We start from the raw sequence: 26,982 nt of genomic DNA on the forward strand, positions 1-26,982 counted from the left end.
TTACATGCTTTGTAATTACAGCATGCAACTGCCCCCTGAGACATGTCATTTTTCTGAACCCCACACTTAGGCTACATTTATAGCAATCCGATCATTAGACGCTATATGGAAAGAGAACTCCTACTAGGATTGCACTATAACACGATGAAAAATAACTCAGACAATGCATCAGGTCATGTTGCTGCATAAGATGTTTAGCTATTGCTGTGCTAACACATTTTTACGAGTTTATTGAGCACCGCTAAAGGTACTTATAGACTTGAGATGACGGTTGCTTTGTATGAAGAATTGAGCAATAATCTCATCTTTAAAAGCTGACCTTCAGCCACACAGCTAAATAAACAGATGAATTATATAGTAGCTGTTTTACCTCCCAAAAGATTAGTATTTATCTCCATTCAGTTCCGAGATGCAGAGCCCTATCTGGCAGGGTAGGAGACCTGATTTTTCTCTGCTGCTGTTAGACAACACTTCCAGGTCTTGTTCCACCCCCTGGAGCAGTGAATAAACAGTGAAAGGAGCAGGAGACACACCAATAAGCTTGTCTCCCTGTCACTATGGTCTCTTCTTTATTGGAAAGGTCCTTGTTAGCACATGAGCACTGCAACTCAACTCAATGGCTCTATGTGGGGCTTCTCACCTTCATAGTCTGAGTTCTATTGTACAGGGACTGCAAAAGGCTGATACCAAGTTGAATTCAGGTACAGACACTGCTTGCATTTAAAAAAAGAAATGTATACTGTATTAATGAATACAGAACTGTATTAGTTTGTGTATTTTATCTGCCTACAGTTCCTTTTTACATGGCACACAGCTACCCACCGCCAACTTTAGGAGAAACATTTAATCAGACAGTTGGAAAACCTCACTATTATCTGATAAGCCAGTGATAGAAGCAATTACAGCTCAAGAACCGGGTGATCACAAACTGCTGATTGCTCAGCTCATGGCTTCTTCCTGCAGAGGGTGATGACTGTCAGTCACAGCTCCCTGCAGGGATTCCCCCTCCCCTCCATTGAATGCTCAGTAGAACAGAGTGTTTATATTTTTGAAAGGGCCAACTGCCCAATTAGGCCTATGGCCAGTCTAAGGTTAGCCATAGATGGTCAGACGTAAGAGTAAGACGTCTGCCCACGCTCCATACTTTTGTAGTGACAACTCTTAGCCAACATATTAAAGGCACAGAAAAAAATATTGTTTCCCTTTCTCTGTAGAATAGAGGTGCCCATGTTACAGCTCTAAACTAATACATGGTAGAAGCTTACTTAATGATTATGGGTGGATGCAACTTGAAGTTGGACTTTATCTTATAGTTTATAATTTTTAGTTAGTCCGTGTGTTTGTCTTAGTTTGTGTTCATTATTGTTAATCTATTTAACAAGATGCATTAAACTAGTTATGAAAACCCACCTTCCTCTTGGCAAATCGGCATCATCCTTTTTCCACCGGACTGTAGGCTGTGGATCCCCAAGGACTGAACACCGGAACTCAACAGTCTCATCTTCCAAAACCACCTGGTTGACTGGCTTTCTGACAAATGTTGGTCGTTCTAACACAAATAGAGAAAACAGGCAATAAATATTTTCAAGTGTTATGTTTTGGAACATGTAGAGTATATAGTATGATAATTGCTGGTGATTACTGGATACATGATATCATAAGTCACTGATTAATTGAGCAAAATAAGAGGTTATCTTAAAAGAAAGAACCCTACCTATTCGCTGACACACACACATTCACCATGCTCCTCTGCTGTCCTTTGCTTTGTCAGAGCCCTCTGTATACACCCTCTGAAGCATGTGCACTTCTACCAGGGTGCAGTGTATGAGCTTTAGTGACTAGTCCCCAGAACCAAACACTGTCAAGTGAGGAAGAGGAGAAGACCATCACCTCTGTAGGCTCCAACACCATCCAACATGGAGCTTATACAGGGTTAGGACTGTCCACCCCAAACGAGCAGAGCATTAGGAGAGAGTGGGTGAGGAATCAGCAGGAGGGTGGGTTTGTGTGTGGGAGGTGTTCTTCCAAGAGAACCAGTAACTTTATCCTTCAAACATTATAGGACAAGTCCGTTGCTCTTGAAGTAGGCATTCTGCAGCTGTTCTTTTTCCTAGGACCATTTTTCATCTATTTCTTAGTACTGTGTGGTTACAACCCAGGACCATATCAGTGGCATTGCTAGCCATAGTATGACACAATCAGACATTGTTGCCACACAAGATATGCCAAGGCTGAAAACAGGGTGAAACAGATAGTCTTCACCATCTGTGTCAGTGTACCTAGGAGGCAACCACTATAAAAGCGAGGACACTTTTACTCGACTCTGCTAGCAATTTGTAAATGGACCCAAAAAGTGTGAACTGTAAGTACACGCAACACTATTCCATCAACTGAATTGCATAAACTTTGGAGGGAAGAAAACAATGGGGACCCAGACAGATTGCACAAACCTGTCCATTTTCAAGCACATGTGTTTTCTATTGAAATCAATGGAAATTCATAAAAACGTGTCAATGTGCTTTGAAAAATGTGTAGCTATGCACTCTGCATTGCACATTGACGCTTACTTTTTTGTGCACCCATATGTTGCAATGTGCATTAAAACATGTCTTTTTGTGCATTTTCAATTGAAATGGAAACAAATGTGTGTCAAAGCAGGTGTAACTTGAGCCTAAATACTATACAGGAATGTTTTATGGACAGTCAGAAACATTAACAGGGCTTTTCACTAAAGGGTGAAGAGTTTGGAGAAGGCAGGAGAAGTGAACAATCTAGGACCACATAGCTGAACTGGAAAGTGAGCTGAATTGGAGAATTTTTCCAAATCAGCTATTTTGGCCTAGATTGTTCACTTCTCCTGCCTTCTCCAAACTCTTCATCTGTTAGTGAATAACCCTGTAAGTTTTTTGCGACTGTGTGCTGCCCCTGAGAGTCCTGCCCCCAAGCCATGGCCTATATTGCCTTTGCAGAAATGCAGCCCTGCCTATTGCTAGACCCCCATGACAACATCAGTGTAATCCATTATTGAGAATATGCCTTTCGGTGATGCCACATCCCACATAGGCTTCTGTAAGGTGCCCAGACACTATAACATGTGAGGGCGGTCTCTGCTGCTTCGGATCAGGAATTAAAAGAGAACTATGACCCAATCTTTTTTTGTAATAGTTCACTTTAGGATTACAGGAGGACATATACTAATATCCTCCTGTGACCCAAAACTCAGCATATAGTGGGCAGTTGCCCGCTATATGCTGACAGCGCATGGCCGTGCTGCACCTGGGACAGGTCCCACTCCGCTACCTGATTTACAGCTGGCTCTGCCTCTCTAGAGGCAGAGATATCTATGCCCGCCCCCTCCCCATTTGTCCCTCCAATCAGCGCTAGAGAAACAGAGAAGGGAATCTCTGACAGTCACCGGTTTCTGCAGGGAGAAGATCGAGTAATGAGGGATCGGCAGTATGTGATCGCTCAGTTCTCAATCAATAGAGCCAACATGTGACAGCTTCAGTGTCACACATCAGGTCTAATTGTGGTGAAGAATGTGTTTCACTGTACCCATAATTCGCCTTTAATTTTTAAAGATACAATGTTTACAGATTGCATTGTCCCCAATGAATCCTTGTTAGACAGCCATATTTTAGAATTCAAGTATAGGTCTACTTTTATAGATGAAGAAACTGCATGATAGATGGTCACATACATTCCTTATAAAATACCAGATACTTGACATTTCCCTTTAATTTACTTAATTCCTAACAGCTTAAACTTTTATGCACCCAACAAACTTCGTTTCATACAATAAAACTTTACTAGCCATGCTAAACTAAGTGACAACTCATCTCTAGAAAATGTTAGGAACTGAATGTTGAAGGATTATCCATATGTTTTCTAGCAATGCACTAATGTGGAATAATGTGTACTATCTTGCTGTTGTTTGAAGGATTACTTCATTTTTCTCCAGCTCTTTTATCCGTATCGATTTTTCTGTGTCAAGAACATTTTGACTGGTGTTGGAAGTAACACTACTTAATGGTGGATGCCACTGACATTTCGTCAACCATGCTCACTGTGGGGTTGTATATGTTGCTTATTAGTAAGGTACTTAAACAAAGACTTTAGAAGCAGAGCTCTTTTATCACCAAGCCCTGGTACTTAACCCCGCTGTGAGAAAAAGCTTTATTGACAGCTGAAAAAAACCATATAACTATATATAAATAGATATATAGTATATTTCTTTGGAACTGAAATATATCACAAAATAACAAGGACAATTAACCCAAAACTCCTCGGGATGAAGCAACACTATTGAGAACTGTTATATACCTGTAGGCAGACTGAAAGAATCAGCAAAATACAGATATCAGCACAAACATTTTCTCGTTCAATATCATGTATTAATATGTAATGCTAATAATCTTACTGAATTGTGTTATTGTCACCAGGCAGCAACAGGGGGGACATTTTCTACGGAGGACACTTTTTGCAGTAACAGCTATCTAAGGGGACACACACCTCTCATTAGAGATATTTCTCTCACTTCCTGATGTGTTTATAGGACAGGAAGTTAAAGAAAAATCTTAACAATGGGTTACAGATGACATTCATTGACATCCTGACTCATTTGAAATGGCACCACAACACACTTGTGTTGTAGTGAGCCATGATACATGCTAAGGCATTGTACTGCATTAAAAACAAAAAGAAAATCACATGTGATTTTAGGCACATTGGGGTGCATTGGCCGCCTATTTTTTTCCCCTTTTTTTAATGCACTGCCTTAACACAATGCACAATATCGTGTAACATATCACCTGTTAAAATGTATTAATGCACAGCACAAATGTAAATGGAGTGTCGTTTTTGTTTTGTTTTTATTTTGGGAAGTGAACTACTTGCTGTATTATTATTGCGTTTTGCACTGATTTATTGTATAAGCCTATTAATGTGCATATAATATATTTTGTTACATTTACTGTTTATTACAGCTGTAAAGTTTCTTGTTAATTCTCAGTGCCATGTATCTAGGTGACTTTGCCATCACTGTTACTGATATATTTGTGTGTATTCAGAAGGCTGTGAGCAACCCATTTGCTGGCACAAACCATGTTTGCAGCATTTCTGACACATTTGCCTGTCACTAAAAATACTTCCCAGCTGATATCACAGAATCCTGGTCATTAGCTTAGAGTCACATCAGTTAAGTGTGTGTTTTAAAAGAAAAATGTTCAATAAAATGTATCTAAACATAATAGGTAGAAACAAGAAAAAAAACCTCACCAAACACTGTCAGCTCCGCTGGATCGCTGTCCCTTTCTCCCACCATATTAGTTCCAACACAAGTGTACATTCCTGCATCACTTTTCCTGGTGTTTGAAATCATCAGCTTGCCACCTCGAATCTTAAAGAAGAAGAATAAAAAAGACATACTGCTTTAAAACATTTTCACTAAAGCCTACATTCACTTCAGCAGGTCTCTTAGGTCATCCTTCATCCCAAAGGAGCAGTAGAGGCATGTAGGAGTTTTCAAGTGGGATTTATCACTGCTGAGTACCTAAAGTGGACCTAGCATCAGATATATCTGTTCACGTTAAGTGCATGCATGCTAAGTCATGAGCAAGTATAAAAACTGTGTAGACGATGTGTCCATAGCATCGGTTTGACATCAGTTTGAGATGCTTCTGAGATCCTTCCGAATTCACAGATCTACAGTTGACCTGCTTCAAGCCCATCGGTATAGACCCTAATATAGACCCTGAGACTAGGTTTACACCTGGGCGATGCGTGAACGCACAGTAATCGTGCACAAAACCGTGCAGATTGCCGGCGTTCACGGGGTTGCCCATCACAGTTGATCGCGCTGGCACTGCCATTATTTTCTAATGGCACCCCAGTCGCGCCGGGCGGATTGCACAGTTTACCGCCGCGATCCCCCCCGTGCAATTGAATGTATCGTGGCTAAAAAAAGCTGTGTGTCATAAAAAAAGGTACTTATACAATTTTTTAGAGATTGCTGTGCGAATGCAACTCCATTGAAATCATTGGGGCAGCGTTGCAACCGTTGTGTTCACTAACACATGATCTCATGGACCCGGGACGTGCGTTCCAGGTATCGCTCAGGTCTGAACCTAGCCTGACACTTGCATCGACATAGACCCCAACACTTACAGGTATTTATTAGCTCTCACAGAAAGCAAATCACTACTCCTGACAATGCCTTCATCTGCTTTTCTCTCCAGGATCACCATCTACTTTCTAGCTTGAGATGCTGGTTAAAGAATAATATAACCATGTAAATCTTGGTGCCTGTGCAGTTCCTGGCTGTGTTCACATGTCTGACACAAACAAACCCCTGTAGCAGCCTCTCAACTTCTGACATGCTAGAAAGTTACAATGTGTGGTTCTAGCCATTACTGGGTAGGCTTCTGAAATGCTGTTTCCTGCCTGCTGCAGACTGATGATCTCAACCTAGTCATCTGCTTGGAGCTCAAGGATGGCTTTTAATTGATAAGAGGTACAGCTTTTTACAAAAATTATGTTGTTGATGTGTATTGTGACATATCAGGAATGTATTTGTATAAACTAGTAAGTTACTTAAAAGTTCACTTTAACAGAAATCTGATAACTTATTATCAGAGATGTTCATTGTCTGTATCCTGCACACTGCTCATAATAGAATACAGCATATAAGAATAAATTAACATCTCTACATCCATAAGGCTGAAAAGAAAACTGTAGTGTTTCTGTATAGATTCTTTTTATTATGTTCAAGACTACACAATAAAACTTTGAAAAGAAAATCTTATTTCACTGAGGTAAATATGAAATACGGCATGTTTATTTCATATTTACCATTTGCCCCTAGCTAGTAAGGACAAGGTTGAAATCCAGGTTTTCTACATGAAAAGCATGGATTGTGAATAGACTTGAAGAAAATGAATACTGTATACAGGTAATGAAAAAACTTGTATGAAACATCAGTATAATAAAGTAACATAAGCATTTACATAAAAGTGATCAAACTATTTTATAACTGAAAGAGGAATTCCAGGAATTAACAAAGTTAACCCTTGTAGTGGGGCTACCTCCTACTACACGTGTTGGTCTGGGGGCTGGATAAAAGAACATAACTCACCTGGTCCTTAATCCTGTCTGGCTGTTAAGACTGGAACCCACAGCCTCTCTTTCCCTGGGCTCTGGCGGTCTAAAGACACATGACATCATCACAATTAATGCAGGTCCATTCTCCTGCATTAGATGTAAGGACACTGAGGGGCATACCACAGCCAGAGCAAAGAGTGAGAGGTAAGTGGTGACTACCACAGGGCAGAGGGTCATGTGAACATATTTTATGTATTCTGGCTCCTAGAAAAAAAAATTAGCAGTTAATCCTTGCAGTGCGGGGGTAGCCCCACCAAATGGGTTAATTTTGTTAATTCCTGGAGTTCTTTAACAAATAAAATCATGATAGAGAAGGGGTGCAACAACCATTCAGATATCAATTTCTATTGGTCAGACTACATTAAGCTGCTAAAAATGGATCTGTATTTGGTTACTACAGGTCTCAGTAAACTTACTGAACTGTGGGCCACATTTATAAAAGTATGTATGGGAGAAAAATGTCTGTGCTGCCTCACATAAGCCAATCAGAATCTTTCTTACCGTAGAGCTAAAAATCAGTTCCTGTGGAAGTAGGCAACCTCAGCACTCCAGCTTTGGTGAAACTAAAAATTCATTGAGGCATTACAAGACTCTGACAGGCAGGAAGTGCCAAGGTTGCCTACCCTTGATGTAGAGTATTCATTAAAATAATACCTCCCTCACACATTTGCAATACATATGGCCTTCTTTTACTTTTAGGTGGGCCAGGAGTATATTAAAGTGTTTGTATATATGCACATAAAGATACAGACATTTTATACAAAAGCCAGAATATTTATAAAGTACATGTATATGTAACTGTAGATGTCTTGTACAGAATCCAGGCTACTTACGCTAATTCTCTCGTCTTTGTCATCTATCCGAACTTTGTCCTTCTTCCAGTATATGGTTGGCTCAGGATGTCCTCTAGGTGGCTGACACTCCAAAATGGCGGGCTCCCCAGCTGCCACTACCACATCTGTAGGGTTCAATCGAAAGTCATCTCGAAGCACTGTGATGTAAAAATAAGGTATATTTAATAATACAACAACATAATACACATTTAGCAACACTACAATTATAGTAAATGAAATAATGGAACAACACTTTACAATTTCATTTATTGGGTATGTAAAGCCAGTTCTAAATAGAGTTTTGCTGTTTTAGTCTCAATTGAGGAGATTTACCTGAACTTCCAGCACTGGAAACACAGTGAGATGAAATCTCTCCATGAAAATCCCTTCATGGGCATTTGTTCCCATTGGTAGATTTGCCTTCTACTTCCAGTGCCAATGTAACATTCTGAATCTCCCATCAATGTTGTGACAATGGTTACCAGGCCAAATGGAATGGTAAAATGTCCCAATGGGGACACAGACAGCAATACCAAAACCAAAAATAAGTAGAATCCCACCCCTGCTCAAGACGACCAAGGAGAATAGTGCCTGTTAAAAGCACTATTGATATTTTATGTACAACTGACATCTGTCTTGGGAACGCCTCCTAATTGCTTAAAGGAGAACTATGAGGTGAGTGCTTTTCACTCACCTCATAGTTCTAGCCGACCTGTGACAATGAGACTGTCACAGGTCGGCTCAGTAGATCGGGAGGTGAGCGAACACATACCGGGTTCGCTCACCTGTTGATCCTGTCACGGCTCTCTGCCGTGACAGGGGCTGGATTCCCCTCTCCCCGCTCCGATCTGCCAGCGCTGACTGACGGAACGGACGGGGGAGGGGGCGGGTACAGCTGGCTCTGCCTCTAGATAGGCAGAGCCAGCTGTCACTCACGCAGCTGGGCGGATCCCGTCGGGAGCTCGCGGTATACTGAGCTTAGGGTAACGGGAGGACGCTAGTTTGTGTCCTCCCGTTACCCTAAGGAGAACTATGGGGAAAAACACTGACCCCATAGTTCTCCTTTAAGTGAAAGTGCCCATCATCCATACAAACAGACAAACAAAAAATATTATAATACAGGATTTAATTAGAGCCAACAGTTTGGGTAGTGATTTACAGTATAAAGGGAGACATTACAGTTACAAAATAGTTTAGGACAAGAGGGTTAGGAAAGATCAAAGAGTATGAATGGGCAGCAGGACTTTGGAAAGAAACTGGTAAGTGGTCCAAAGGGAATGTTTTTAAAAAATAAATAAAAAGTGCAAACAAATAGTACATATGCAATTATACAAAAAGAATCACAGATCCTAAACTGGTAGGCTGGTGGCAGAGTACTTTACTTCCACTTTGCAAAATAATTGGCAAGCAGTTTTGTAAAAAAAACAATGAGAAAATAAGGTGTTGCAATGTGTAAAAAGCAGGCCGCACACCACAAATAGTCATAAAGCGATTCAGAAATGAATGTATGAAAAGGGACCTCTTCAAACTTGCAATAACAGATTGCAGATGGCACAAATGATTGCTGTGTTTTAGCAGAGAGTGAACGTGCTGCAGATCGGTTGATTTGGTGGCAAAAGTGACTTAGATCCATAACCAAAAAAAAAATATCCAGCCTTCTGTGGTGTTTTCATCTTTATTTAAGCTTCTTTCAGTTAAACACATTTGTGGAAGAGAAATGGCTGAGTGTTCGAGAGTGTTTCTGCCAGTACCCTCCATGAGCCCAAGTCATAACCTTCATTGTACATCTGGTCTCATGTCAAGCCAAATGGGCAGATGAAGCTGTCACCCCATTCGAGGATTCAATTGAAAAGTCCTTTTCCTCAGCAAATACACTACACGTCCGTCTATCAAGTCAACTACAGCTTATAATTACTGAGCTTGATAATTAGGGGAAGCACTACAGTCTAATTGATGGGCAGCTGCACTCAAAATAGATATTTTACTTTGGGTGGGCAGTGGTGACTTGAATCACCTGCCACATTATTTTACCATATATCTCGGGGAAGCTTTCAAGGCAATATATTCATGGAATATCAGACAGACATATGAAACATCCATTTTGGCTGGATTTGGCACTGAAAAATGGGATAGTATTTTTAAAATGAGGAGCTACACTAATTAATATGCACACCTAATTTAAGGTACATTAGGAGGAATTTATCAAAACTGGAACAGACAGAATCTGGAGCAGTTGCCCAATAGCTTCTCTTTTCAGTTTGTTCAGTTAGGCTTTGAAAATTAAGGATAGAAGCTGATTGGATGCTAAAGACAACTGTTTGAGATTTATTCTGCTCCAGTTTTGATAAATTCCGCCTTATTGCTGTGTAGTGTTGGTATTTTTTTGGTGTGGACCCGTACAATTAACCCTCTCTTTACATGAACCCTAAAATGTTACCCTAATGTTAAACCCTAAAGTCCATCTCTGGGCAAACAAAAAAGTACCCTTGCAGTGGGACTACACTCACACTGCAAGGGTTAAATGCTCCTTTATGTCTGGGGGTCGGAGTAAAGTGATTTACTTACCCAATCTCTGCTCCTGCCAGCTCCCTCAGAGCTGCTAGACCAGTCCCTGTAGCCTCTTCTACTCTTTTCTCCGACGGTCTAAGGACCACTGACATCATCACATCTAATGCAGGATCCATAGACCTGCATTAGATGTGAGGATGCTCAGGGACTGTCTACCAGTTGGGAGAGGAGGAGGAGAAGAGGAGAGTACCAACCGCCGGATTAAAGGTAAATAAATCTACTTTACTCCAGGCGCAGAAAAAAAAAGCACTAACCCTGAAGTTCACAGGTAGCCCCACTGCAAGGGTACTTTTTTATTTGCCCAGAAATGGGCTTTAACCTAACAGTTAATTCTTACACCTAACCTTAGTATGATATTAAAACGTAACCCCTAACAATGGTCACAATGGCCCCTTTCATTCCAAAAGAAATGATAAAACCTTTTGCTGTTCTTAAAAATATATTTATGTTTGTCCATTTAAATTTACATGTCCACCTGAAGCTGGCCCTACACCTATAGATTATCAGCAGATTTTCTTTGGTCAGATTGAAAAAGTGCAACAGATTCCTCCAGCTACGCTAAACTGTGTGGATGGAAGAAATCTCCCACTGGACCAAACTTCAGTATCTTGCTAGTTGGCCCCGCTGGCTGTCAAAATACCTGAACAATCTGATTGGATGCAGACATTGTTCAGGTGTTTTGAGAGCCAGCCGGGCTGACTAGCAAGATACTGAAGCTTGGCCCAGAGGGAACTTCCTCCATCCACACAGTTTAGCGTAGATAGAGGAACCTGTTGTACTTATTCCATCTGACCAAAGAAAATCTGCTGATAATCTATAGGTGCATTGCCAGCTTAACACAACGCTGTCCCAAATATGACAATGCTGCTTTGCAATATCACTGCAGTACAGTAGTGCCATTATATTCTAAAAAGAAAAAAAATAATAAACCTACAGTTAGATGTAAAAGTAAAGAGCAGCAGAATAGACTTATAAGCCCACCCCTCTGCTTACTATGCTCTCTCCTTATATTAGCATTTTCCTAATCAAAACCTTTGCATGCAATGTGATTAGCTTCCAGGTGACCCCTACCACTTCAAGTTTGAGTGCTGCTGTATAAGAGGGTACAAGAGGCTGATGAAGCCAATTTAAAACTGGGTATTAACAATAATTTTAGATTGTAAGCTCTCATATGCATGGCACTCCTTACCATCTTGTCTTGATTTGTATTGTAACTGTAATGTCTTGTATTGTACATTGCTGTGTGTTGATGCTTTATAAATCCTATATAATAATAATAATTACATTTAAAAATAAATGTAATTATTTATGAATGATTACAGAACTGCATGAACTTGTGCCTTTGATATCTGCCCGGAGCTTTTAATTGACTGCCATTTAGGACACAAACAGTGGGAGGAATTTATCAAAACTGGAGCAGACAGAATCTGGAGCAGTTGTCCTTAGTAACCAATCAGCTTCTCTCTTCAATTTGTTAAATTAAGTTTTGAAAATGACAGATAGCCGCTGATTGTTTGCTATGGGCAACTGCCCCAGTTTTGATAAGTTGCCCCCACTGTTTCATGATATTCAGCAGAATCAATGCTGAAGCCATTCTGACAAAACACAGATTATTTTCTAGATAAATCAATGATGAGAGAAATAATCTGGAATATTTTCCTCGACTGTGCTGAATATTTGTGAGGTAAATATGTGTCTAAAGCACAAAATGTTTAAATAAACTGTCCCAAGCACCTGTCACAGTAAACGAATCATTGCTTCCAGCAAAGCAACTGCTTGCAAACACCTGCCAGACTAGGCCCGAATCCAGGCTTTGGCTGCGCCGTATCATTTAGCAAGAGATCGTACACAATGCATTAATATGCTGATTTGTTTTCGTTTTTATCCCTCTAAATGGCTTTAAGTAAGTGTCCATTATCCAACGATATTTTGTATAAGAGTTACTAATTTTCGATGTTTTTTTTGTTTTGCTTTCTGCCGCCCAACCATTGCTGCCATCCCAAAAATATATCTCTATAGGATTTACATTTACATGATGATTACAAATAACCATCTGTCTACTCCTAGTTTTTCAATCTGGTCCAGGTCCCACGAGCCCCTCTTTTATGGTCAAAACAGCGATGCTAGAAAAGGAAGGGGAAAAAAACCCGCTGTCCTGTCAAGAGGCAAAGAATAATTGCGTATGCCTCCCAAAAGATCTCCAGCTTTTTTCTGCAACACAAGAATCGCCGAGATTTGTAAAACCTGGAATATTTTTAGATGTCAGAAGGTAAACAACATTACATTTGCCATACTGACTATGTGGAAGCATTACTGGTTTCCAGATGGCTTAGAGTAAGGAGAAATCAAATCCTGTCAGGATTTAAGTACACCTGTCATGTTCATGAGGAAGGCAGCCATCGTTTCTATAAAAAGTCCAACAAGTTAAACCTATTCTATTTCAAATAATTACGGCATGTAATATTGTTGGTCCGGACAAAATCAAAACTCCAGTGTGCAAGCTGGGACTGATCCGAAATGAGGGGAAAATATTTCTTGAATCAGTCAACAGAATTGATATTAATTCTATTAAAAATTATATTAATAAACACAACTAAAGCTGCAGCACTTTTTAAATCTGATTTCTCCTAGTCCCTCTGCATAGTCCCTCAAATAACTATTGATCCTTCCAGTGAACTCCACCTAATACAGCTTCCTGAGGTGGAGTGGCAACAATGCTGCACTGCTCCTGAATTCAGAGAACAGTTGCCACTCTCACACAGGCTGTGCCTGCTTGCACTTCAGTGGGATTAGAAGACATTGCAGGGAGTAAGGCGTTCAGCATTGTCACTGCTGACTGACAAGCCTGTAGCTTGGCAATCAGCATGGTCCCACCTAGCTTTCTGGATTGACAGCACTGGCTCTGTTACTGAAACCCTTCCACTGTGAGCTGCAGTGTCACAAATCAAGGAGGATTTGAATCAGTCAGGGAAGGTAAAAGGAGTTGTTTTGTTTATATTATGAGACTTGTTTATCACAGCAACTGGATTTGGTACCTATTTAGCGTTTTAGTTTGTCAAACTTTTTTCAGCCACGGCACCCTTTAAAAGTAAACAAAATCTTGAGGCACCCCAATCTAAAATGTAAAAACTGTAAATGTAAAAAATGATATGGTGTCTCTCCAAAATCCATCACACACCCTTATCACACATAGGGGTCTGGTATACATTTTAAGGGGGAACCCCATGCAAAAGCACAATCAGAGTGCCACTTTTCACATAAGAGCCCCTTTTACATCAGGGGCCCCCTCCTTTCACATCAGAGTCTCCCTCTCACACTGAAACACTTCATATCAGACACCCCCTTCACATCACAGTCCCCTCTTTCAAATCATAGGTATGACAATGTATGAAAACGTTGAAGCATTCCTGAGGAAGCCAGAAGGCACTCTAGGGTGCCACAGGGCCCTGGTTGTGAAAGCCTGATTTAAACTGTCATACAGGTGGCTTTAGTTGTACTTTAACCACTTCATCCAGGGTAAAAATAGGAAGACAGGGAGCAGAGAGGTTACATTTTATGTTTAAATTAAGGAGAGGTCAACTAGCTTACTGAACAAGGGTACAAGGTCAGGGGGGCTTCTAAGAGCTAAGGGGAAGAAGTGTTGCAAGCTCAGTGGGAAATGGGTACATGATGAGGGAACTAACCACCCACCCACACTTTTTTCGTAGGTGGATCGGGATGTCTCTGCAGTTAGTTTTTCTAATTGGTGTGTTGCGGCTGGGGGTCTCATATATGAAAGTGGTTCCACAGAGACACAGATTTTATTGTTCGTAGTACCTTCAAAAACCTGCAACCTAAAACTGTTTTAGAGTTTTCTGGTTGTGTAAAAGAAATGCATTTTTGTATTTTTTTTAGTCATTTTGTAATAAAAGGCTGACATGGCAATTTAATGTGTGGCCTAGTTATTTGTTGGGACAGGGGGTTTATGGTAGGGTTGGGATGGCCCAGCAGTGTACATGGTAGGTTGTCTGGGGACATCTGTTCTATCCTTAGTCATGAATAGACTACTTATAAATTCCTTTAAGTAAAAAAAAAAGTTTTGGTTGGAGATAATCTTTAATGATGAAGTTAGCTGTATAAAAATAAGATCAACTATGTTATAAATGAGATCTGTTTAAGTTGCTCTAGTTATTTAAAACATACGTATGATACAATGATGATCCAAGGATGTCCCTTGTCTGAAAACCATTTAACACCACACTGGTCTGCTTTATTTTGTTAAGGAACATGAACGCAGTGAAGATCTGTTTCTTCCATCTTCTTCTGCCGTTCGTGCGATGTACTTGCTGTTCACTGAGCACTGTTAATATATTCCAGCCAATAGTTTAGTAAGATACTATTTCAAGACCTTGTCAAAACAGCACCACTCAATAATTATGCCATGCAAGCCGCTAGAGGATGCAGCGATAATCATAACACCAGTTTTAAATGGCTTGTTTTAATTTTCAATTCTATTGTACCAAATGGTAAAGAAAAGAAAAATCAATGGAAGCGTAATTATATAAGGATTACATGCATGCAGTGGCTGTGAATGGCTGTGTTTCCATATGTGGAGCAGTAATCAGTGGTGTTCAAAATAGCAAAGAAGAGAATTTTTACATCACACATTCATGCATCGAACAAAGGAATTTCACAAATGGAACTTTCACTATAACATGCAGATCAGAGCGAGCATTTGACAACATGACGACACCGCTGTTAGACCCAATCATAAAGCCCTTTTCGCTGACTCCCAATGGCCCTTTAAGGAGATCCTGATGTTGAGAACCAGAGGATCATTTGATCACTGTGGCTGGCTGTCACAGCGGTTACATGATCGGGAGACTGTCCCACCGGCCCCCACTGTAAACAGTGACAGCTTGTATATTGTGCTGGGAGTGCATCAATGAGCATGCTCAAAGCACAGAACAGCAAAGTCGGCTATCACATATATGTGTTACATCATCAGGAAAAGGTTTATATCTCATCAAAACATTTACATGCTATTGTGATTTCAAAAATAAATTTCAATCTTTTAAAATCTGCAGATTTTCTTAAAAGAATGTCCAGTAATTATGCCATGAAGGTCCTTTTTTCAGGAACTCCTGTTATAGGATGACAACGCGTTGTCCGTGTCTCTGAGTTGTGCTCCTCTGCTGTCACCCTTTCACATTCTTCTGATAGAAACTACAAGTGGTTATTTCAACATGCACTACGTAGGCAAAGTCCACTGTTTTTAGTGTCCAGAAAGCCACCCTAAGAAATGCCATGCAGCCTCTGCTGGTGTAAAAATAGACAGGGAGTTGATTCAAAGAGCACTAAGATGCAACAAAGGATGAAAAAAATGTTTTTAAAAATTGAATTTATTTATGATACACAGTGCTTTAGTAAAATGAAGGTCATTCATTCAGGTAGGACTTGCATCTACTTATATGCTATGCAGAGTGGTGACCTTCGGCATAATCAGTAGCATGGCTAGGTACTGCAGAAGAAGGTTCACCAACTGTCCTTTATTAGAAAGGGTGTCCCTTATTATCATTATCCCATTCACGCTTGAGTAGGAGCATTTTCAGGTGAGAGCTTAAAGTTTTTTTTTGTGCTTTCTTTTCGCACATTTTTCAGGTATTTTGAGGATTGAGTGTTTTTGTTTCAGCTAATGGAAAGCTAAGTACTAAGAGGAGGAGACAGTTGTTATTTACAAAATCGTTCAAAAAACATCAGTTTTTTTAAGGTGCTTCTATTGAAGGCCAAAAATACAAAATTCTGCTGAAAAAAGATTCTGTACTTTTTTGAACTTCAAGCGGTAAAGGACCCAAAGCTCAGGTGTGAATTTGCACCGCTGAAAATGCTGTGTGTCAAGCATGTCGATGAAGATGGAGATGTTTAGCTGGATTACAGAAGGACAGGAGCACAGCAATGACCTTATCAGTATTCCAATGCTACCCATCAAGCATGTTTCAGGTACTGGGAGCTGGTTGGAAAGATGTTTAGGTGGATTACATAAGGATAGGCGCATAGCGATGACCTTATCAGTATTCTGCTGCTCTTTCACAGCTCTATGAGCAAGCAGGAGACATAGGAAGCAGCAGTAATAATATTGGTGTTAAGTTGGCCATACACCAGTAGAAATCCATTCGGAACAATTCAAATCGAAGGAGCATGATGGGAATGTTTTTTCAAATGAAAAAAATGTCAACAATGAATGTGGTTTTCATTCAGAAAACTCCATATACTCCAAAAAAGAACTTTATAACCAAACGACATTTCGAATGACATTCATCAAGTGTTGGCGTTATCCACTGTTCTGGTCAGATTTCTCAGATTTCTCAGATTTCTTGGCAGCTTTGAGTTGGAGCATTTAAATTCTCCAACCCCGGGAGGTAGATAAGGAATAGTATATGTCTATACCATACTAAAACAAATGCTTCCAAGGCATAAATAAAAGATGGTTATAGCACCGGAATATTCTGCTAATTACATCTACACGCAGGAGGTCATCTGAGGTTGTAATTATCCTTTAACATGGGCAGCGCAGTCTTCTTATTACCCACCCCCCCCCATCATCCAGGAACTGCCATTGTAGGTACAGTACACAATTACACTTTGAAAGATTACCAGGCTTAATGCTCTAATCTCATTTCCATAACATAAAGAAAAAGAAAAAATCACCGTCTCCTTTCAAGATATAAATAGAAATTTAAGCCCAGTGATATCTACATGCATGATTTGGAAATGCTTGCATTGCAAATTCCGCCTCATTATATGGTGTGAAATTTATCATTATTATGGAAGGAGAAGTAGAAACCTTATGTAGGGGCTTTTTCTGACAGATTTAGGACACACAACATTTTTCACACAAAGAGCATTTATTAATTTTAAAGCAGCAGACTACATTCTGGAAAGGAATGGTGAGCAGCGTTCTGGGTATCTGTGGAAAAGAAGGCCCCGTTCACTTGTTGTCGTCATTGTATTACAGCTGTTGTGCCCAAGGGATCATTCACCATAGGTATCCTAAAGTCGTCTGGGAGACGTCACTAATAAAGTATTAAAGTAAATCTGTCACACCGAAAACATTGTAGAACAGAATTAAATGATGCAGGAATTGAACTGAAATCATGTAATGCTGGTATTGTTGAGTAACTGGCAGTGGAAAATTTGAGGTGTTGGTAAATTCTATGTGCGATATTCCAAAAGTCAAGAGAAGCTCATCTTGTGTGTGTGCGGCTTTAGGCCAAGGGTAGGCAACCACGGCACTTCAACTAAGGTTAAGGCATTGCAAGACTCTGATAACCACAGACATGACTCTCAGAGGCTAAGAAATGACGGAGTTTGTAGTTTCACCATCAAGATTGCCTACCTCTGCTTAAAGATGCCCATACACCTTACAAATATCGGCCGATTTTCTTATGTGATCACGTTTTCGTCCGACATTCATAAGGTTGATGGGCAGTGTACAACCACAAATACTGTACAATCGACAATCAACTTTTGACTAACCAGCAGGTTAGAAAACATCGGTCGATCGTACGATTTTCACAAGGTCGGTCGCGTTTCCGTACGTCAAAATTCGTACCATTTACACTGCACATGCGCAGACAAAAATGCGTGCAGTCTATTACCGCAATTCGTCCGGGTGCTTTTTTTTAATTACTGCTGATCCAACCTTGCGATGATCGGGGCAGGATGGGGCCACCGTACGAAAATTGTACGATGGTTCGATCATCGGGCGAAAAGTGTCGTCCGATGATCGCAAGGTGTATGCAGGGCCGTCTTTAATATTAATTGGGCTCTGGGCAAGATTTTACTGATGGGCCCCCACATCCTTCCCAGCTCCATCACTTCCCGACCCCCATATCCACCTACATCACCTTCTCCTGAAAAGAAACTAAAAAATAAAAACACATACCGTATCAATGCAATAGCGCAATGGACTCAAGATTCTGCAACGCAATAAACTCAGGAGCCCGCAACGCAGTAAACTCAGGAGCCCGCAACGCAATGGACTTAGGAGCCTCTTATGTTGCAGAGTCCTAAGTCCATTGCAGTGCGGAGTCCAGAGTTTATTGCGTTGCAGAGTCCAACGTTTTTTGTGTTGCAGGGTCCTGTGTCCACTGTATTGCAGGCTCCTGAATCCATTGCATTGAAGAGTCCTAACTGCATTTTCTTGCTGAGTCCTTAATCCATGGTGTTGTAGGGTCCTAAGTCCAATGCGTTGCAGGGTCCTGAACCCATTGGGTTGCAGTGTCCTAAGTCCATAAATCTGTATTGCATTAGTGTTGCTTGTCCTCAAGCATTTACTGCATGGTGCATTGCATTTTTTAACAAATGCCTCCTTATATATTATACGTACAATGCATATGTTGCAAATGCAGTACACTGGGCATGCAATGTAAATGCAACACAATGCATGCAGAAAAAACTACATGGATACATTAGTAAAATCACTGAATGCTTGCTGTGCGGTGTACTAAATACACCTTGTTGCAGGTGTTTAGGTTTATGATGTGGATGTAAATGCACAGCAATAATTATGAAATTAACCTTTTTTTTAAAACTGCATTAATAAAACTTGCTTTGCAAATGAACATGAATCAATTTATTAAAGGACCTTTTTGATTCTTTGACTTGATTTATGTGCATTTGTCTGTGGCAACAAACATAAGAGCAGATCACTTAACATCCTTTATTGTTAGAAGGCATCCAGGAACTGTGAAGACACCAGCAAACTATGGGGCATGCAAAAAATATGACTGGGAGTAATCATAAAAGTACAAAGTGTCACTGTACAGATAACTGTCGTCACACTGCAAGATCAGACTGAGTATGATGTAAAAAGATCTTATGTGGCTCCTATTAAAATGGGATTTGGACTATACTGTATATACACTATATTATATTGCAGCCATACAATCATGACCAGCGGAGGTCCAATTTTCCCAGTCATTTTCCTCCAGAACACTTTAACAAATTTGGTATTACTTTTTTATAAGAAAGTGCAAAGAGCTATGATGGTATTATGCAACATGAAATAACCGACAGAGACCAAACAATAATGCATATCACAATGTAACCTGCAAAAGAGACACTGAGGATCTGCTTAGGTTGTTTCTTCTGCTGTGTCTGGCTGTGTCCTTCTCCTCCTTCTCCTCCGTGCCAGCCGGATCTCCCAGGCATCCTCCCCAATGTCTGTGTCTATGTGACAGGCAGGGGGGGAAGATCACAGAAGCAGGAGGCACACAGACATTAACTAGAGGAGAAAGGACAGCCGGACGGTCTCCCTGTCAGCGGTGCCGCTGAGCTTCTCATGTCGTACGCTTGGGCTAAAGGGACAGCTGCTTTGGGCCCCTGTAAATTATGGGGCCCAGGGCAGTTGCCCCTTTTGCCCTGCGTTAAAGACGGCCCTGGGTGTATGGGCAGCCTTTGACTGGGTTTGTTCCAGCAGCCAACACAATTTCAGGTGGGGGGAGGGCTCGTTATGGGGGTAATTAAAATGTATGTGTCTGCAGCATTAAATGTTGACAGGCTCTGCAGGCTACATTCAGTACAGCTCAGCTTGAAGTGGACGCTTTGCATGTGGTGTGTGTGAAGCTATTTGCATGCATGTAAAGTACAGGGGCCTGAAAATAGAAAGTACATGGTGGGTATTCAGAACCCATGCTGGGCACCAGGTTACACAGTTATTTCATTTTATTTAATTCTTTTAATTACTGTCACATATGAGTTATAAAGGATCTGAGAGTAATCAAAAAGCAATATCAGGCAGTAAGAGAGACCAAACTGCTAATGCTGCCCAGCAAGCACTGCCCCTGTGCTAAAATAAAGTCCACCCGATCTCTGTGTATTTCAGTAAGAAACCAGAGAGCATCTCTTAGGGTCACTGGGATTGGACTGGAGCAATAGAATACCTGCTCTTTCTGCTTCCTGCAACCGATCATATTTAAGCTTTCCAGGCAGTTTTAAATTTGATTGGTGGCTGTGATAAACCTCTTTTTGGCAAATAGAGGTAGAAAGTACCTGTGTAAAAACAAATGCGTGAATTGGTCTGTAAGGGGCCTATGTTTAAACACGTACAGATGCGTAGACATCCATACAGCGTATAGACATGTAAATGTTACTTCTTTTTTATTGCATTAGGCAGATCTTTTACCTCTTTTATTAGTTCCTATAATTTTCCTCCTCCCCCTCCCCCCATTACACAATCAGATTTTTATTTTAAAATCGTATTCAACTCTTAATTTTTTTTTAATAATGAATCCAGATGAAACAAATATACTTTGCCCAGCAGAGTGTATCTTTATATTTTTGCCCAAGCACTTACAGTCATCATGTTTCTGAACAGCTCCAACTCTCTGAGCTCCACTTCCCTAAACATGCTGTCCTGTACAAGGTCACAAGGGACAGAGCAGTCTCCAGCAACAGTCCATCTACTAGCTTGGAGGAAAGAGAAGGAAGGAAGAAAGAGAAGGGGGGAGTGGCTTGCCTTGCTGGCACATATAAGGGTGACTCCATAGGACCCTGCAAGGGAAAGGAGCCACCCTTAAACAGGATATCAGGTCCAGCTGATTCTGCAAGAAACTAAAACTTCTAAACATCAAAAAGCAGCATCCTTTGAGATGTCCTTGAAAAGCTTAAACACATTTTGACTTTAATATCACTGTAATAGAATGTGTTTTTTTGTGTTGGTCCTCACCATCCAAATGTGTCCAAATCCGAATTTCCATTTCCGAATTTCGGATCACGTCCGAATTTCGTTAAAAATTAAACTGAATCAGATGCGTTTTTCGGTTTAATGCACCCGAATGGGTCTGAACATTAATTTTTGTCACGGCAGCATGGGAGCCATATACAGTATATACATATAATACTAAAGCTGAGGCTACATATAATACTGAATGGCATTCAGGATCCGAATTTCCGAATTGCATTTTGGAGCTCATGGGAGCCGCAGGTTTAGCAATATATGTATATGGCTCCCGGACCCGAATGGTAGGAGATTCAGCTTTAGTATTAATATCTGTATATGGTTCTCTGTGGTATTCGGAACGAATATTCATAAACTCATCCGAAACTAACAAAAATTTGGATTTCGTCCGAATCCGAAACCCGAACCAAATCGAATTTTGGATTCTAATCCCGAATCCAGAAATAACAAAGTATCCGAACCAAACTGAATTTTTTTTTTTGCAAATGTGTACATGAGACCTAACACTATACGCTCAGATCTGAATGCAGTGATTTATACGTTTGTGTGCATGAGCCCTAAGTGGTGCCTTACAAAGACTTAGGCCTTGTTCAGACAGACAGTAGGTTCTACCACCCTTCTGAAAAGCAATCTGCGGTTTATCGCTTTTCAGAAGGTGGTAGACAAGCAGCTGCCCTGCATTCAAGAGGTGATACTGCTGCCTCCTGGATGTCTTTTATTTTTTACCCCAATGGGGATTTTGAATTGCAATACTATGTCGCACCCGCATACCCATGTAGTTGTAGCTTGACCCCAATGATTGCAATGATCGCGTTTGGCAAGCAGCACTGCAGCCATGGCATGCATGCAAGCCTGAGCGCCCGCTATTTGAGCTTAGGTAGGTAGGCGCTATTGGCCATCTGAACAAGGCCTTACAGGAGGCTGATATCAATACAATCTCAGGCACTTATACCTGCTGTATTTAAAATGACACTGATTGTTTTTTAATGACTAAATAGCTGCCTAATTTGGTGTTTTACTATATCTGCCTGGAGTTCAACTCCAAGTAATTCCTACATTGTACAACTAGTCTACAATACTGTTATCTTGCTTTAATATTCACTTAGAATGTGTAAGGCAACTTATAATTTAAGTATAATGGCTGTTAATGCCCAGTTGAAATGTTTTTCATCAGCACTTAAAAAAAGGGAAAAAAAAGAATCTGACTACCTTAGCTCAGCTATTTGTAATTTCCATGTTTCCCTGTTGTGATGTAGCGGTGCGCTGTACGTCCCGTAGATTGTTTAATCAAATATATTTATGTTTAAATGCCTCAGTTGAATTCAAACTTCCATCTTTCTTTGCAACTCTGTATATTTAGTAAACTCTCCTTTCCCTCCCCCATGCGGTAATGAAATCTGAAAGCTGCAGTTAACATCCAGCAATCTCATTACCCATTTACTATAAATCTTCAAAAGCATCACTGTGTTTTGACAGCTAACCACAAGGAGAGGAAGCAATAAGCATATCCAAGCAGTTTTTATGAATGCAAATTTCCTAAGGGCTAAAATTTAAACGATCTGAAATTTTCGACTGCACACTGTATCACATCAGCTGGAAGGTGATACTCTCCAAACATTATACACCTCCAGGTACTAAAGTGGACCCGTTTCATTTTCCATTGCAACCACAGTGTGTGTGTTTTGGAAAATGGCAATGTTTGTACAAATGACGAGAAATGCATAGTCAGCGATTCTCAAATCTGTAAAGATAACCCTTTTGTTTGACCTCTTCAAAGTATTTTGCTCCCTAGATACATACAGGTATAATTATCAGGGATTTTATGCCTCGGGGGAAATCAAACTGCCCACCAAATCTACCGTGTCCCATTAGTAAATAGGAATCACCAATGTAATTAGTTGGGTCTTCCTATTGGATAGCCATTTAAAGGAACTTAAGCAATTCCAATGAGAACAAAATAATAAAACCAATTTTTAAAACTGAAGGTTGAGCCAAGTTTGAAATACGGGATATCTGCACTACACTTAAAGGAAACTGCCATTGCTAAACCCACATTTTAACAGGGCTGTACTGATGACCTATGGCTTTAATACCTTGAGTCAGTGACCTGAAGCAAGTATAGAAATAAGGAATTCAGGCTTTCCTTAAGCTTCCATTTGCTGAATGCTTCTGGGCCTTGAAAAAGGCCAAAACACAGCCAGGCAATTAGCATTTCCAGAATGAGCCTAGTTGTGGCCGCCCCATCTCTTTATGTAATACACAGTAGAAGCAGCCTTTCTGACACCTTGGCTGATGAAGAGATCCAGAGAATGAGGATAATTAGTTAACTAGTTACATCAGTGAGCATGAGACCTGGATGTGGGTAACCCCTCCTTCCCCCTTTACCAACTGACTGTCTACAGTACACGTGTTAAAGGAATTATTTATAGAAAATAATGGAAAAGCCAGCAACACAGCATCCAATCAAAAGCCAGTCTTCAGTAGCTTAAGCTAGCAGACCAGTGAAAACTACATTCTGATTGCCTGGCATAGGTTAATGCTCACCATGAATAACCTTGTTGAGTAACTTTTAACCGAAACCTGCTCTGAGAAGAGGATATAGGGGATTTCCATTACTGACTGGCTTCAATACATGCTGAGTCAGGAATTCTGACTTTAACGTCTGCATACTTGAAAAAGCTAATTGACTCTCGCAAGGGAAGCCTATATGTTTCAGCCTATATGTTTCTTTCAGAAAATAATTATTTTAAAACAATATTCTGTATTGCTTGGGGACCTCTTGAATTCGTTATTTTTGCATGACTCTGTCATGTGCATTTAGAACCTAGCTGTGAAAAAGCTAATATCCTTTCCTGTAACCAGCCTACATCTGATCCTGTATAACCATCATAGAGAGATATGTATTCTGCTCCCCAAAACTAGTTACATAGTATTTGAGGTTGAATAAAGACACAGTTTAAGCATATGCAACCTTTGTGTGTCTGTGTGTGATTGTGCATGTGTGTGTACAAAGGATCCACCAGTTAATTTGGTGAGCCTGGATCTCCCCCACGCCCTCTTACATGGGACCTGTAGTCATTATATGGATCCCACTTGCATTTACAAGAAGAGGGTACAAGAGATTTTTTTGGGGGGGGGATCTGCACACCTTGTCATGTCATAGCCCTTGTAATTAAGTATTAAACATCCGAGCTATGCTAAGGTGGGAACATAGTACATCCATTTTAGGACTATGACATCACAGGGGACAGGAAACCAACCCTACGATGCCCTGCACCCACTTCTTGAAAATAAAAAAAAAGGATCCCCATTTCCACAATGCGGGAGTATGCTAGCTGTTAATTGTCAATGACAATCAATCAGATTTCAGCTGCCTGTTTTCTTCTGCAGACTTCAATATACAATGTAGAACATGACTATCTGCTGTAAACTGCTCTCTTTCACACACTTTTAATACAGGAGGCCCAATGTGTTGTGGTGTTGCTTGACAATGAAGACAAGAAAACCTCCTTTACAATTCCTAAGAAGCATGAACTGTTGTTTAATATATAACCTTAATTTTATATTCAGCCTCCATATATCTGTGTCCACCAGCTGCAGTCCTGTTAGCACCTTGTTTGATTTATTGTATTCTTTTTAGAGGGAATTCCAGTGCTGGAATGGTAAAGTGTCACTCGGCGAGTTTGGAAAATTGCCACTTATATACAATTCAGTACTTGAAACAGCACAATTTATGGGTGTCTAACTGGAATTTACTTATAAACAACCTCCCCTAGGAGGAAGACCTTTGTGTGATGATACACTGGATGCAATCAGTCAGTAATGGAAACAACAAACGTGCCTTTTGTCAAAATGACTTCTGGCTATGTTCTTTATCAATGGCTTTAAGGAGAATTCCTTTAAAAATAAAATAAAAGGTGGATGCCACTCTTTTTTCAATGTCTTAGATCATAACCTAAAATCAGCCTGCTTTCAAGGTCAACTATTTCAAACAATTAAAGGTGAATTCCAGAACAGAATATGAAGACAACATCAGTGAAAATGTGCTCTGCTCATGTGGAACAAAGCAACAAGTTCCCGTCAAAGTACATATGTGGTCCTAATTTAAAGTTATATCTTAAATTCTACATTGAATTTCACTTATTTCTAACCTACTCTTATTAATATGAAAGATCTTGAAATTTGTTAACTTGCCATTAGAAGAATCTCACACATTTACTTCCTTGAATTCAGTGACACATATTCCCTATGTCCTATGAATATGCTCTGCTGTATCACCCATTTCACAAAGCCTGTTATCTGAACTACAGATGTGCTGAAGAGGAGGGGTTTCAGGAGGCACAACGTCACTGCTTGCAGACAGCAAGGTACCATGGGATATGTAGTCCTTTGAACGTAAACCATGCAGGGAATCTAGGAAGTTGTTGAAAGAGATGGCCAGCAAATAAGCAGTGCTCATTATATAAAACAAGACTTTCAGTATATTGGATTGGCAAAAATAACTATCTTTTGTATTGCTATTACATTGTTAATGTTGTAAAATGAAAAGGTATTCTGTAACTTTAGATCTCCTTTAAAGTGACACTTAACTCAGGAGTTAAATCTTAAAAATGCATTCAAGTACCTTAACTATTAACAAAAATGTAGTTTATTTGTGATCCTCAAATAATCTCTGACATTGTACTTCCTTCTGAAAGGTGGCTACTTTTGTTCCCCATGGTTCCTGTGTGTATTGTAAAGTAACCACCACTCCAAGCTCCAAGCTCACTCCTGTGATGGACTAAAATCTCATGTTCAGCTTACTAATTTGTATTGAGATTGTAGTCCAGCAGGGGAGTGAGCTAGGAGCGGTGGCTACTTTACAGCACACAAGGGGCCATGGGGAACAAAAGTAGCCACCATCCAGAAGGAAGGACAGCAAAAATGTAGAGATGATTTGAGGATATTCAGCTATGTGATGCAAACATAAGCTACATTTTTGTTAATAGTTAGGGTACTAGAATGCATTTTTAAGATTTAACTCCTGAGTTTAGTGTCACTTTAATGTCTGGACCAACCTTCTGCATATATTCACTTTCCCCTTGCTACCCCCATGTTCTGTCCATCAGGAGTGAAGACAAATGCCAGGTACTTCCAGGTATAGGGGATCATGAGATCCATATACCACATGATACAGCTGCTTTGCAATTGGCTGTTCAGGCACCAGAACCCTCATCCCTGTGTAACCACTAGATAGGATCAACTAAAAACTAACACTCTGATTCTTCTACTCAGTCCCAGTGCTGAATGGAGCAGCAGGGGAGAGAAGGAAGCGTAAGTACAAGATACTGTGCAGGACACCCCTGATATCTTGCTGAATTTCTAATTGTGCTGCAAAACAAAACTGCCCAGGTTAGTGGCATGCAAAGTGCACCACCATTTTTTAATTTCAATTTTTTAGGCAATATTGCCAAATATGCTATATGGCCGATCTAGAATCAGATATATTTATTCATACTGACTGCATAGTAATATGTAAGTGTAACATTTACAGTTGTGAATTACTAGTTAATACAGACACAGTATTCCCTTTTCATGCCTTCATCTGTATTTCTCCACAGAAGGATGGTACCATCCTTGTCCAAGCATCATCCTCGGTCAGAATCTACTTTCTTAACTAGATGCTGGCCCACGGATGATCCATTCATGTAAATCCCTATGCTT

The 26,982-nt window shown here is 40.3% G+C and overlaps 1 protein-coding gene across 8 annotated transcripts in view; it reads right to left on the reverse strand.

Annotated features, from left to right (window-relative positions):
- Positions 1-26,982, reverse strand: part of ROBO2 (roundabout guidance receptor 2) — a 414,352-nt gene that overhangs the window by 128,746 nt on the left and 258,624 nt on the right. For all 8 annotated transcript variants that reach the window (XM_018565020.1, XM_018565019.1, XM_018565016.1 and 5 more), the window contains exons 3-5: positions 7,992-8,149; positions 5,278-5,398; positions 1,411-1,549 (exon numbers count right to left, since the gene is read on the reverse strand). In XM_018565020.1, coding sequence (XP_018420522.1) covers positions 1,411-1,549; positions 5,278-5,398; positions 7,992-8,149 — 418 coding nt within the window. The remainder of the gene's footprint in view (positions 1-1,410; positions 1,550-5,277; positions 5,399-7,991; positions 8,150-26,982) is intronic.

The sequence above is a fragment of the Nanorana parkeri genome, unplaced genomic scaffold, assembly GCF_000935625.1.
Source record: "Nanorana parkeri isolate BGI_ZX_2015 unplaced genomic scaffold, ASM93562v1 scaffold806, whole genome shotgun sequence".
In the NCBI taxonomy this organism is placed as follows: domain Eukaryota; kingdom Metazoa; phylum Chordata; class Amphibia; order Anura; family Dicroglossidae; genus Nanorana; species Nanorana parkeri.